Here is a 14320-nt window from a genome sequence, read left to right on the forward strand (position 1 = left end):
AGAAGATCTAAGAGGAATGAATCCCCGTTGCAGGGAAGCCAGCGCTGTCTCTCTAACCTGCCACCCCTGAAGGTTCTTAACTACCATGTTGCAAAGTGGCAGAAAAGGCTTAGGTGAGACTACAGTCCGGGGGAATGCTACATCTACTTAAGGGAAGAAGAAACGACTCAGTGCGGAGACCTCCAAAACGTGGCACCTGACTCCCCAAGCCCCCTCTTCAGTCCTGGATCAGCAAAGTGGATAGTCCTGCCTCGCTTTAGTGAAAAGGATCACCCCAGGGGCAGGGCCTCGGCCCAGCTGGCAGCCCTAGGCTTTGTGTAGTTATGCCAATAGTAATTAATAATGATAATAAACACCGCATTTCATAACCAAACCCAACCTGGGGACGACCGAGGGATTGGACCTCTGCCTCCCACCTGCACGCTCTTCATTAGCGAGTCCACACCCGCCGCATTGGCCTCAGTCTAATTCAGCTGTCCAGTTCCACCCATCGGTTCTGACCGGGGTTCCAAAGAAGGGCTGCTCCAGACAACCAGAGATCTGGAATAACATCGCCCCTCGGCAAAACCCCAGGGAGTGGGGGGTGGGAAGGTAGAATTATTCAACATCAGAAAATAATCAAAACGGGACGGTAATTCAGGCCCCAGTGAGCTCGGTTTAGTTTTTCTGGCAAGTGCAGGGTGTCTGTTTTGGGAGCCCAGCTCCGTCCGGCCTGGAGTTCCACGGACCCCGGGACCCAGGCAGCCTGGGGACCTCCACATTCCCGGTGCAGCGGACACAGGTCCCGCCGGGCCCGTGGAGGTGTGCGCCAGTGAGGCCGCGATCTCAGGGTGTCAGGGCGCAGCCAGGCCGCGGGAAGGGAGGCCGGCGCCGGGTGGAATGTCTTTATCGGGATCAGAGAGCCACAAGCTTTTCCTCCGCTTCTTTAAGCGATCACGGATAGACACCTTTCGATCTTTTGTCAGGCATCTTGGCCCTTAATAGCCAAATTTATTTGGGTTAAAGCGGCCTTGGGAGAAGCCGGGAGGGAAGATCTTTCGTCGGTCATGGGTGGCCTAGATAACAAGCTTTAAAAGAGAGAGGGAAGAAGAAAGTAAAAAGGTTAATGGATGAGGGGAGGGCTAGGAGGCGCCCAGCGTGGGGCTTTTACAGCGACCCTTCTCTGGTCGCCCGCTTATCGCGGCCCTAACTTACCCGCGGCGTATGAAGTACATTAAGTCACGTAAACAGCGCGCGGGGAGGAATGCCACCGCGGTGACCTCTCCGCGCCGCGCTGGCGGCCCGGGGCGGTGCGCGGGGGGCGGACCGGGGCTGCGGGGCGAGGGGCCGCCGGGCCGGGCCTGCAGCAGCCGCGCGCACGCCGGGACTCGGTGCCGACCGCCCTGGCCCGGCGTTGCCGCGGCAAGTTCCCAACTCCTGGTGACCAGCGGGGCGAGGGGGCGGGGAGCCGGGCGGGGAGGGGGGGGTGGGGGCGACCCGGCTTTCTAGGCTGCGCAGTTCTCGAGCTCCCGCCGCCACCACCTGACTTTCCTAAAGAGTGTTTTTGGGCTACCGAGAATTAAAGAAAAAAAAGAGAGAGAGAGAGACAACACGCCCTCTCCCACCCAAACCCGCCCTCCCCCACCCCAAACACCGCCTGGACTCTCTGGACGCGCTTGCATTGGATTGGCAGCCGCTGAGTCCGGGGGACAGGCCGCCCCAACCCGACTATTGGGGCAGGATGCTGGCTGGGGTGGGGGCACCGGGGCGACCCGTGTCCTTCGTCAAAAGCGTCCCAGGGACAGCAAGAAATACGGTAACGGCGACAAGGCCCCAGAGATCTTTTTTAAAACTCTCAAGTTAAAACTACGTTTTAAATCAGAAATTGTATTCTTTCTTTCCGAAACCTCGCTGGAGCAGCCGGGAGCTTTGTGAACTGACAACTTATTGAGCTTAAGGTTTCGGGGGGCGGGTAAAGGCGTGTCGTTTCTCGGGTCCTCACCCGGGTCTCGCGCTCCTCTGGAAACAGAGCACCACTGGGTTCCCAAACACCCCTTCGCATTTGGCAGCAAAGCCTCCGCCCCCTGCCCAATTGGCTGCCGGATTCCAGCTGGATTCGAATCGCAAATAGTAGTGTGGCGCAGCCCAAATAAATCAGCCCTGGGGACAGGTCGCATTTCGGAGCCAGCACCTCTCCGAGGGCGAGGAGGGCGGCTTGAGGACGGAAGGCTCACTCGAGAGGGGCCCCTCCTCGAGTCTAAATAGTCCAGGGAGAAATAATTTCGTTTCAGTTTAGTAAATCTCCTCAAAAAGGAGTCAGACGGAAGGAAAAGGAAAGGAAAAAGATAAAGAAAAAACCGCGAAGAGAATAGAACTTCTAGCAGCCTATTCACTGGGGAATTATGGGGGACTTCTCCAGCTCTCGGGTTCCTCCCTAGTTTGGGGTGCACTTCTTCCCTCCGCATCCCTATTCTGCCCTCCTTTCTGGACCAGCTGGTGTGCTCAAAGGAAGCGCGGGACCCAGGGTCCCTTAGGGGTGGCTTTGAAAATGTGCCACTACTTCCGGGGGTGTTTTCCCCAGGGCCAAATCCAATGCATTGGGGAAATGGTAAACTGGATGGGGTCAGGCAGCCTTAGCTTGTTGTCTGGATAAACTCTACGGGTTAAACGGTTTTGTTTTATTTTTAAGCGAACTGAAAAGAAAAAAAAAAGAAAAACCATTTTACTACCCCTTGTCTCCTTTAGTTGGAAAACCAGTCTAAAAAAAATTGTGACCGTGCAAAGGAGCAAATTGCAACTGCCCACCCTTGTTTTAGGCAATGTTAAAAAGAGATTGGGAATCTGGAAGGTAAAATCCCGGGCGCCTTCTCGAGCCCTTTGAAACCGCACGTTGTGGGGTCGGTCACGGTCTGTACCGCTGCTCACCTCTGTCCCAGCGGTGTCAGGGCCGGTGCACCCTCGTACAGCTGCTGCGGAGCTGCGGGGAAAGCACGTCCCTGGGGGCTTAGCTATTGTCCAAGGAAACTCAGACACCTTCATACTTCCTAATATAAAGAAACACACACAACAGGAATCAGGTTCGGGTCTGGGTCTTCTCAGGGCTCAGGCTTGGAGGCCATTCACATCCTGGAATCTAATTAGCCAGAGGATTTTTAAAAACTCGTCCGCATTAGAAATCACCTCACTGAGATATGAATTAAGAAAAAAAAAAAAACCCTTTGCTTTTAAGAGTAAAACTGAGAAGCACTTGACAACAGTTGGCCCCGAAGAAAATCAAATGTCCACAACGTTTCTGTAACTGCTTACAAATGAGCTTCTGAAAAAACTGAGTCTGTTAAAAACTTGGTCGGAAACTCATGAAAAACCCAAAAGAAAGTAGCTTTCAGCCCTGGTCGGAGTTAAGTGGCAGGCGGACGCCAGGTCAGCTCTTCTGCCAGTCCCATTCGATCGAACTCAGGTTAAAATTTAAAGCCCCTGAATCCTGCTCCGGTCGCCGATCTCTGTTCCAGAGTTTTCTACCTTCACTGGTTCCGATTGTGGCCACATTGAAACTGGGAACCGCCACAGTGATTGGGGGAAGCAAAGAGGAATGTAATAAAAGTGACTAAATTGGATGAGAACGGTTTATGGACCGTCTTAGCAGCAATTTAAAAGTCAGAAGTGTTTAGCAGCAATTTACAACGAAGAACGGAAAAAAAATTAAAAAAAGAACTCTCTTCGACTTCCTCGATTCGGCGACCTCCTCCCCCTCATTGCCAGGGTCTGTCCCCTTCTCTCCCTACAATACACAGGTTCACAGCTCACTATTATAGTGAGGAAACATACTTTCAGCGACTCAGTCTCACGATCTCTCTAAACCATATTTTACAATGTCCCTACCTACCCCGGTTCAACTCTCTTAGTCTTGTCTTCCTTTTCCAACTGGAAAAACACAATATTAAAAAGAGAGAGAGAGAGAGAGAGCGAGAGCGAGAGAGAGCCCAAATGCTTTCAGGGAGACTGACCTTTAGAAAATCATTTACTTCGATTTACCTGGAAAAAAAATTGTAAAATCCATTCTCACAAAGCAACTCCTCCTGCCCTAGTTAAAATTCTCTCTCCGCGGCCTTCTGGGGTCACGTCTGTCGGAAGAAATGTTTTTGTGCGCTAAAGGGAGCGAGACATATATCACAGCTCCTGCGGACCAACCTGCGGCCGCGCGCCTCGCTGCTGACAGATCGGCGCTGATAACCCTGCGACGTTCATTTCCAGTCCCTTTGCCGGCTCAGGACCGTATCAGTTTGTACACAGTTGTGATAACCATTTGGAGGGAGCGAAGAAGGGGTGTGTATGTGAGGGTGGGGGTGGGGAAGCGGTACTTCCCGCTGGGTCCAGGGAAGTTGGCCCCCCTCCCCCTTTCCAATGACTTATCCAATACTTACCTGAAATTCTCCAGGATAAGCTCAGAGCAAACGGGACACCAAAACTTGGAGAGCATCTTGGGGCGCGACTGGGGTGGAAGCCCTTTTTTCCATCACGCGCACCTTCAGGGACTAGCCTTTAAGTACACCAGGACCCCGAATCAAAAGGTTTTTCCCAAAGGTTAGCTGGTGAGTGCAGACGTGAACTCCCGAAACCTCCTAGGAATTTATGGTCTGTTTCTAAAAAGCAGGGTAGAGATAAGAAGCTGGGCACTGGAGTTCCTTCTTTTCCATATATTTGGATCCTCGATCCCCGGTGGCCACCACGACCCGAGCCCCAGGGTCTCGAGAAGAGGTCGGGGAAAGTTTAAGGTCAGTCCCATACAGCTGCAGAACAACAAAAACTCTTCTAACGTGGACAAAAGAGCGGGGCAGGCCCGAAGAGCAAAGCACTTTCCCCCTCATTCTGGGGGGCACGTTGACCCGAAAGCTGGCGCATCCCTCCCGCCGCGGTGGCAGCGCGGGGCTTTGCACAGCCACTGCTCCCCCCACCCGCCCCCGTGAGTGCGTGTGTAACTGGGGGCGGAGGAAAGTGCTGCGCCGCCGGATGGGTGTGGGTCGCCAGCCAGGTCAAGCGTTCCTCCACCTCCGCCCCTCCCCGGGCGTCCCAGGGCTCTGCGCCCCCTCGAAGGGCTCGCCCCCACTCCCGGGAAGGTACTCTGGGCTCGGCCCACAACCGCAGGCTGAGCGGCGCTCATTGTCTGCCCTGGCGGCGCGTTCCCCTCCCCCCGCCGCCCGCGGTCCCCTCCCCACCCTCTTTTCTCTCCTCCCCTCACTCCCTCCTCCTCCTCCTCCTCTTCACCTCCAGCGCCCAGCTGCTCGCGCAGCGCAGTTCCGACCCACAGCCTGGCACCCTTCGGCGAGCGCTGTTTGTTTAAGGCTCGGTGAGTCCAATCAGGAGCGCAGGCTGCAGTTTTCCGGCAGAGCAGTAAGAGGCGCCTCCTCTCTCCTTTTTATTCACCAGCAGCGCCGGACAGACCCCGGACTCGCGCTTGCCTGCCGGCGCCCTCAGCCTCTCTCCGCGCTCAAGAGCGGTCTCCGCGGTGGCGGTTCTCCATGCGCAGCGCGCACCCGAGGTTCGGCTGCTTCCTCTCTTGCTCGGGCTCCCCTCTTTCCTCTCCCTACACCCCACCCGTCACGGGCCCTTCAGCCCCGGACTCTCCGGCCCTCTGCGGGCCGCGGTCGGCTCTGAGGGTGTCTTCCTTCTCCTGTCGCGGCCGACTGTAGCGGCTCCCAGGTTCCTGGGACACCGCGGACCAACTTCTGCTGTCTCTTCCTCTCCCTGAAGCGCTTATCTGCGCACAGCCTTATCTCCGAGTTATCTGGCGCAAAGGGGCGGGAGCCGGCAGTCAGGCGAGCAGAGAGACTTCTTTCTTGCTATCTGGCCCGGGTCTGTGTGTGGGCATTAATGTTAGTATGGTTATCTCCGATGAGACGAAGCGATTTGGAAAAGTAGCTCCGAGGAGGCCCTCCCGGCTGCAGTTCGCCTCCCTTCCCCACTCCCTCCGAGTCTCCCCGTCTTTCTTGCTGCTCTCCCCTTTGGGGTGGCCTCGGCTCCGGGGCGGTCTCACACGCACCCCCCCCCCCCCCAACCCTGCATTTCCCCCTCCTCTGTGCTCCGCTCCACCCCGCTACGTCCGATTCCGGAACGGTCTGGCCTTTCCGCGGTTGGGGATGACCACAGGGTGGGAGGGGGTGGCTCAGCCGGCGTGAGCGCACGCGCTGGTGGTGCAAACTCGAGCCGTGTCTAAGGTGTGCGGCGCCACGGGGACTAGTGTTGGGCGTGAGACTCGGGCCCCGCGGGCAGCCAGCAGTGCCTGGGCCCGGAAGGTCAGAGACTGTCGTCTCCGCCCCGGCGCCCCACCTTCCCTGGGCTGAATTGCGCTTCTCTCTGGAGCTCGCACTGCGTCCCATCAAGCGTAGTCGGGGAAGCTCCGGGAAAGCCAGTGTGGGAGAACGCGGCGGTTTCGTTTTCGGGGACAGGTTGCCTTCCTTACGCTAACGATTTTCACGCGGGTAGACCTCACGCTGAGGTATTCCGGGCTAGGGGCACGTGTAGCGAGGCGGGACAAGGCAGCGCCGACCAGCACAACTACTTTAAAAGTTCTTTTGTGTGTCATCGGCCGAGAGGGAACCACTTTGGGGCGGAAGGGAAACCTCCGCCAGGCTTCTCGTCACCCCTGGGATCTAGCGCGCCGCAGATGAAGGATGCTGCGGAGAGGGTGGGCGGGAGGACGAGGGGACCCAAGTAGTGCAGGCAAGGGAGGGCGGATATCCCGGTCCTGGGAGGACCCGGCGGAGACTGCCCAGGCTCCGTTCCCCTCTCCTTCCCCAAACCCCGCGCCCAGGGCAGAAACGGGATGTTTGAGAAATCTCATTAGCTAGAAAAGGCAGTGGAGTGAGATGTGTGGCCTGCGCGTTTGTAACCCTTTTTGATTTCTCCTCCCGTCCCTGCCTCCCCTCACCCCGCCTCAGGAACTAGAAGTTAGCTTGGAGAGGCGCCGGACCGTGGATGGCCTTGACTGACGGCGGCTGGTGCCTGCCGAAGCGCTTCGGGGCCGCGGCTGCCGACGCCAGCGACTCCGGAGCCTTTCCAGCGCGGGAGCCCTCCACGCCGCCTTCCCCCATCTCCTCTTCTTCCTCCTCCTGCTGCTCCCGGGGTGGGGAGCGTGGCCCCGGCGGCGCCAGCAACTGCAGGACGCCTCAGCTCGATACGGAGGCAGCGGCGGGACCCCCGGCCCGCTCGCTGCTGCTCAGCCCATACGCCTCGCATCCCTTCGGGGCTCCCCACGGACCTTCGGCGCCCGGGGTCGCAGGCCCCGGGAGCGCCCTGTCGAGCTGGGAGGACCTACTGCTCTTCACTGACCTCGACCAGGCCGCGACAGCCAGCAAGCTGCTGTGGTCCAGCCGCGGCGCCAAGCTGAGCCCCTTCGCCCCCGAGCAGCCCGAGGAGATGTACCAGACCCTCGCCGCCCTCTCCAGCCAGGGGCCGGCCGCTTACGACGGCGCGCCCGGCGGCTTCGTGCACTCGGCAGCCGCCGCCGCAGCGGCCGCGGCCGCGGCCAGCTCCCCAGTCTACGTGCCCACCACCCGCGTAGGCTCCATGCTACCGGGCCTGCCGTACCTGCAGGGGGCGGGCAGCGGGCCCGCCAACCACGCGGGCGGCGCCGGCGCGCACCCCGGCTGGCCTCAGGCCTCGGCCGACAGCCCCCCGTACGGCAGCGCGGGCGGCGCGGCCGGCGGTGGGGCCGCAGGGCCCGGCAGCGCCGGCTCGGCAGCAGCGCACGTCTCTGCGCGCTTCCCCTACTCGCCCAGCCCGCCCGTGGCCAACGGCGCGGCGCGGGACCCCGGGGGCTACGCGGCGGCGGGTGGCGGTGGCGCTGGCGGCGTGGGCGGCGGCGGCGGCGGCAGCCTGGCTGCCATGGGCGGCCGCGAGCACCAGTACAGCTCGCTGTCGGCCGCGCGGCCGCTGAACGGGACCTACCACCATCACCATCACCACCACCCGAACCCCTACTCGCCCTACGTGGGTGCGCCGCTGACTCCCGCCTGGCCCGCAGGACCCTTCGAGACCCCAGTCCTGCACAGCCTGCAGAGCCGTGCCGGAGCCCCGCTCCCGGTCCCGCGGGGCCCCAGTGCAGGTAAGAGGCGCGCCGCAGCCCGGGGGCCTGAAGCGCTGGGGCCTGTGGGGGGTGTGGAGCAGCTGGTTGACTTGGGCCTTGTTTTTAGAGCTCTTCTGTCTGGGTGCCTAGAGGTCCGCCTGGCCCCAGGCCGGATTTGCAGAACTTTGGCAGGGCCACCCAGAGTCTGGCAGTGTTGATGAGGTGCTTCTATTTTGCGGATTGTTTCACTTGCTTTCCACGAAGGAGACAAGGTGCGCGTATTCATCTCAGTGCCTTGGAGAAACTCGAGGGACTTTAACAGTGAATGGGGTGGGCAACTGGAGAAAAAAAGCCAGGGAAGGAACTGACAGGGCCTGAGATCTGTCACAGACCCTAATTTGCCTAAATGGGAGAATGAGACTCTACTGGGGTGGGTAAGTTTAGGGGAGTGTTGGGCTCTTGATTCACCCTCTCCTAAAACACAGTCTCACCCAGTTCAGCTCTCCAGAGGGGAGGAACTGTGTTTTCCTCAAGGAGAGTATTTAAGAGCCCCACAGTGGAAAAGGACCTAAGGACCAAGTTGGCTTCCCCTTCAGTGGGAGGGAGAAAAGAGGGGGGATACCTGGGCTGGTCAGCCTTCTGACTATCCCGAGGGAAAGCTGGTGGAGGGGCCCTTTGGTTGGACATCACCTGGGCGGCGGTGTCTGGGGCTGCTGCCCCTGTCTGCCCCTGCCAGGCTGGGACCCAGGGATCCTGGCACTCCCACATCTGTTTTTCCTCCAGAGTTCAGCCTACCGATTTTTCACCAGTTTTCCATGCCACCCATACTTTCATTCCAATGTCTGGGGGCAATTTTGGGTGAACTGGGAAAACACAGTTGTAAAAATACCTGGAAACACCCCATTTTGAAAAGTTTTCTGCTCAAGCAGAGGAGGTTATGAACTGTGTTAACCTGGCCTGACCACTCTGGCTTCTGTTCTCAGCTGCTGCAGTGTTCTGGGTACCTTGTGGTGCTTTTACAGGTCTCTCGCTTTGTGTTTAACCCATTTGATAAACTGACAGACTCCTAAGACAAAACTTTTTTTTGGGTAGGGGGGGCTGTTGTTTGTTTGAGGCGAGGTGTGGGAGTCACTGAGGTGGCAAAGAGGCAGGAGGCATGTCAGCTTCAATTATCCTAACTGGTGTCCTCACACCCTAGGTCTGGGCTTTTCCTGGGAGCCTCAGTGCTCGGTTTTGGGACAAGTCTTCTGGGGCCCCTACTTAGTTAGGATCAACTGAGGAATTGCCAACCTTGTACTCAAAAGACACACTGGAAATGGCAGTGGCCTGAAAGTGAAGGATCTGACTTGAATAGCCCTCCTGGTAACACTGGGAGGGGGCAATGGATTATTTGGTAACAAGCCCTCCCTCTCTTTCTCTACCTCTTCTAAGACTCTGGTCTCAAAATTCCCTCTGCTTTCCTCTGGGAAGCTGGCCCTGGAGACTGTCTTCACTGCGGTGTAGAGTGGGTAGGGAGGGCCCTGTTGAGTATAGACTTGAGACAGAGCGCTGTCACCCTTTCTGTGGCACAGGAACCCTTGGCTGGCTCCCTGGCTGGAGCTGAGAGACTGGGAGGTGAGGAATCTTCAAAGCAAGGGAAGGGGGGTGGTGGTTAGGGTGAGGCTTTTGTCAGTCGGGAATCCAGCAAGGAATCCAAAAGAGTGTGTAGGGTTGGGTCGGGGCAACGCAGTGGGAGCTGGATCCTGCAGCTCTACTTATCTCCTGACACACGTTAGTGTAGTCTCCATGCCCCTCTTCCCCTAGTCTTCCAGCATTTCACAGGACAGAAAGAGAAGTAGCCCAAAAGTCATAATTGGAGTCATTGGATGTTTTAAAGAAACTTATTTTGTATAGAAAAGCTTTTCAGAGGCAGTAAGGTGCAATAGTAGGCGAGTTACAAATTTCATTTTAAACCTAGCTTATCCTTTCACTAACTTTCACTAACAACAACCCAAAACTAGGAAGGGCTTGGGAACACCCAGCTTCTGCATAGAGTCTTTTAAGTCAGGAAGCTACTGAGAATCAGCCAGTCTGGGGTTGGGGGAGGCAAAAGACCTCTAATTTCGGTTGTCTTCACAGGTGTTCTCTTGCTACAGAAACCTTGACCTCCAAAACCTCTCCTCCCAGCTTCCTAGCTAGATTCCCTGCCTCTCCGCTTCGATTTTTTTCTTTTTTTAAACAGACCATTTTTGAAGGCACTCTTTAATAGATTTAGGCAGACAGCAGGGCTAAACCTTAGCGCGGAGCTCTCTCTACCTACACAGTGTGGAGGCCTCTGGGAACGTGCTCCATATACCTCTCCCTGATTTTGATGGTGAGTAGGTGGTAGGGAGTCCTGGGGGGAGTCCTCACAGCGCTACAGTCCTGGAGCCCAGCGCCCTCCTCAGCTCCCGAATTGTGTTCCATTATTTTCAGGGTCCTGCGACGGCATTCACTGGCTGTGCCCCTCTCCCCACAGCCTTTTTCTCCCCAGGGGATCCCAAGTCATCGTATTGGGAGACAATAATGAATTGTGGGGGTGAGGGTAGATGGAGAAACTGATGAATGAATGTCTAGCACAATCAAGATTTTGTAATTGTTAAAAAAAAAGTTTTCTTATTTTAGTCAAAGGATTGTAGCTGCTGGGTAAGCGGTAGGGAGAAAATGGGAGCTGTAGATTTGATTTAATTAAAAATAAACAAACTTTGGAAATTTTATTTATCCAAAGTGGACTTTAAGTTTTGTCTTTGGGTTTTCAGATGACTAAAGAGATTTACCTGGAGTGTTCACGCTGTCTTCTGGGAGTCTTTATTGTTTCCAGCCTGGGGGAAGGAGGCCAGGCATAGGGCTGGGTTCTCCAGGGAATGCCCCACTCCTCTATCGAGAGGGTCTCTGATAGGTAACATTTTAAAGTCAACAACTAAGACAAATACCTTGTTTAACTTCAGTGTCCTTGAAGTCCTGAGCATTTTACTGATTACCGTAGTCAATAGTGGCTTTTAGGGCGGAGAAGAATAAATCTTTGTGATGTGTTGTAAGTTGCTGTATCCCCATGACAACTTTGAACTCCAGTTATGTAGGATGCTAGTTTCTTTTAAACTTATTTCTTGAGGAGGAAGGAGACTTGTTTTGTAGGGTAAATAGTATTAATGGAATTAAAAACTATTCATGCCAAAGACACATTTAAATATCTTTACAAGTAGAGTGGTAGAAACAAGCTGTAAACTGCTTGGGAATGAGAAGGAATAGAAGGGTTTGCTAGCACACAACTTCAAATAAAACTTTAAAATGTAATGCTTATTTATTTTAAAAATTGATTCAGAAATGCTTCTTAAAGAAAACCAAATTCGGACATTTAAATCCTCTATAAATAACCCTAAACAGAAGGATATTTTTATTTTTTACAGTCTATTTTAAAAGTACTTATTTAATTAATAAGTACCTATCTTATTTTATTTGTCTTTTGTACCTATCTCATTTTAGATCGTGCTTATACATTCATAGTTAATCAATTTTTTTCATAATCAATTTAAGCAGATGTAATAAATGCTACAACCATTTATTTTCAAGATTTTTTTTTTTTTTGGTTATGAACAGGTTTAGGTTAGTTGTAAACACCAGAAACCACCCAAATAGCAAAATGACATAAACACAATTTAGATAGATTGCATGAATTGAAGTTTTAGTGTAGGAAAATAGGAAACAGTTTTATTTAGCACTGAAATGGTTTTAATGATGTTTGAATCAGTAAAATAGCAATCATTTGTAGAAATTTTGCAGATAGAAGCAGTTAGACCCACGTGGAAGTCAGAATGTTTTAGTGTTCGGTCCTTGTGGCATGAACATAAAACTTAACATTTATCTCTGTGTGTTAATGTTGGTGTCTTTTTTTCCCCTTAGGAGACCTGAGTCACTTTCTAATCGATAAAGTGCTCAAGAACAGTATTTCTCAATTCACTTGTCTTTTTTTTTTTTTTTTTAAGAAAAGGAAGGGGGCAGATATAGTAAATACTTTAAATAAAAGTGACTTGGGATTTATAGAAATAAAAAAATTATTTGGGCCCTACTCTGTCCCAGGATATTTGTGGGTTGCTGCAGGGGTCAGTGATCCGTGTTGATATTGTATGGCTTGCTCAGTTTTGATAAGTGGCACACTGTAATTAAGATAGATTTCAGTTTTGAAACGCTTGGGAACAGCCCAAAAGGAGGGGTCAGGGGACCCAAAGTGACTTCCCCACAGCTCATCTCAATTCCGAGGTCCTTGGAGACAGAAGGAGGATGATTGGGACTCAGCCTTCAGCACCATATCCTCCTGCTCCTTTCCTGGGGTTTTACTGGTCACTCCCAGGGCTGCAGAAGTATTGTACAAATGCTGAACCAGAGCAATAGTGACCACAGCCGGCTCCTGGCTTGGCTGCGGAGCAGAAAGATCCGTGGGGAAGGGCGCGGGCGGGGAGGCGGGCAGCGCGTCGCCAGCACGCGGCCAGGGGTACCGGGGGTCTTCCGGGGGGGCCCGGGGAGGGCAGGGAGCAGCGCGACCTCACCCAGCCTCTTGTCCCCGCTCTCGTCGCAGACCTGCTGGAGGACCTGCCTGAAAGCCGTGAGTGCGTGAACTGCGGCTCCATCCAGACGCCGCTATGGCGGCGGGACGGTACCGGCCACTACCTGTGCAACGCCTGCGGCCTCTACAGCAAGATGAACGGCCTCAGCCGGCCCCTCATCAAGCCGCAGAAGCGCGTGGTGAGTGTGAGCGCCGCCCTCCCCTGCGGCCGGGCCCCGAGCGGCGCTCCTCCAGCAGCCCGGGCGCTTCCGGCTCGCCCCGGGCGCCCCCCGCGGGAACAGGTGCGGCGCGGCCCGGGGCCACCAGGGTCTGCAGGAGCGCGGGAACCCAGCTGTCCCCTTCCTTCCTCGGCCACTTGAGCGCTCGCCCGCGCGCGCCCGAGTGGAGGTCGTCCCGAAACCAGCGTCTGGGGAACGAAGACAGCCTTTCCCCACATTTACACCTAGGAAATGATGTCTGTAAAAGGGGGAGGGGGAAGGTGTAGGGAGCTACCATTTTCAAAATATACAAAAGTCAATATTTATATAAATCTAGATGTACTTGTAAATGCCCTAGAATATTTTGGAGGGAGACACAAGAAATTGGTCATGACGGTAACCTCTGAGTATACCGACCCAGGTCAGATGAAGATCTTTTTCTCTGTGTACTCTTTGGTGTGGTTTGGATTTTATTATGGAAAACTGTGTTGGTTTATACCCCCTCACCCTCCATAGAACATGACAACCGCAAAATCCACATTCCCTTACTCTCCACAGCCTCGTCCTGGGTTCCTTTGATTTTGTTCCTTATACCTTTGGGTCCCTTCTACCTCTTCTGGGAGTGAGACAGATTTTAGCCCCCATTTCCATCCCTCTTTTGGATTGTCTTTGAGTTTGATGAAAATTTAACCTTAGTTATTTTGAAATCTGGCTGTTCAGAAAACTACATAGAACTTGAGAGAAAAATGCAGTCATGTTCTTCTCAAGTTGGGGATTTTCACCAATCCAAACACATTTTTAACTATGTTTTAAATTATGGGAATTCTGATTTTCTTCAGGGAAAAATCCATTGTTAGGTGTGGTTTTAGGAGAGGGCATTTACTGCCGTAGTGATTAGAGAGAATAAATGAAAATGTTCACAGGCCCCACTGTAAGGCTAACATTTGTTTAACCAAGCACTCAGGCTCTTAATACCTTTTAAAGTAAAATATTTTACAGTGAGATGCCAGACGTCTTAAGTATCCAAGTAATTTATTTAATTGTTATACTCTAATTAGCAGGAACAAATGCTACACATGTTGTTTGTGTTAAATAGATTAGGGTGAAATTGCATCACAATGGAAGTCTGACACCTTAAAGAGAAGCAATTAGTTTTATGGTTGTTTTGTTTTTAATGCATTTAAAATAAAGTGGCTGAGGTTAATTTAACGTGCGTATGTGCCTTAAACTTGTTATATAGCCTCCCGCAGCTTAACAATCGTCTTCAAAGGGCATCCTCAACTTCAGCGTCTGACTCCCTATGGTTTTCATTTCTTACGTATCATATTCAAAAAAGAAAAATGAGTGGTCAGAAAATATTCCAGGGAAGTTCCCTGTTTCCGTGTATGAACAGTGAAACTGATTTTTTTTTTTTTGAAAGGCACACTGAGCTGAATACTAGCTGAGTTCAGCAAGACGACATTTTCTTGAGATTGAAGGAAATACTGATAGAATAGTAGCCTT

General features: G+C 53.5%; 1 protein-coding gene across 2 annotated transcripts in view; it reads left to right on the forward strand.

Annotated features, from left to right (window-relative positions):
• The first annotated feature begins 5249 nt into the window (after positions 1 to 5249).
• GATA6 (GATA binding protein 6) overlaps positions 5250 to 14320 on the forward strand; it is a 32123-nt gene continuing 23052 nt past the window's right edge. For both annotated transcript variants that reach the window (XM_042962249.1, XM_042962250.1), the window contains exons 1-3: positions 5250 to 5515; positions 6915 to 8080; positions 12633 to 12799. In XM_042962249.1, coding sequence (XP_042818183.1) covers positions 6952 to 8080; positions 12633 to 12799 — 1296 coding nt within the window. In that variant the 5' untranslated portion in view covers positions 5250 to 5515; positions 6915 to 6951. The remainder of the gene's footprint in view (positions 5516 to 6914; positions 8081 to 12632; positions 12800 to 14320) is intronic.

The sequence above is a fragment of the Panthera tigris genome, chromosome D3, assembly GCF_018350195.1.
Source record: "Panthera tigris isolate Pti1 chromosome D3, P.tigris_Pti1_mat1.1, whole genome shotgun sequence".
NCBI lineage: Eukaryota > Metazoa > Chordata > Mammalia > Carnivora > Felidae > Panthera > Panthera tigris.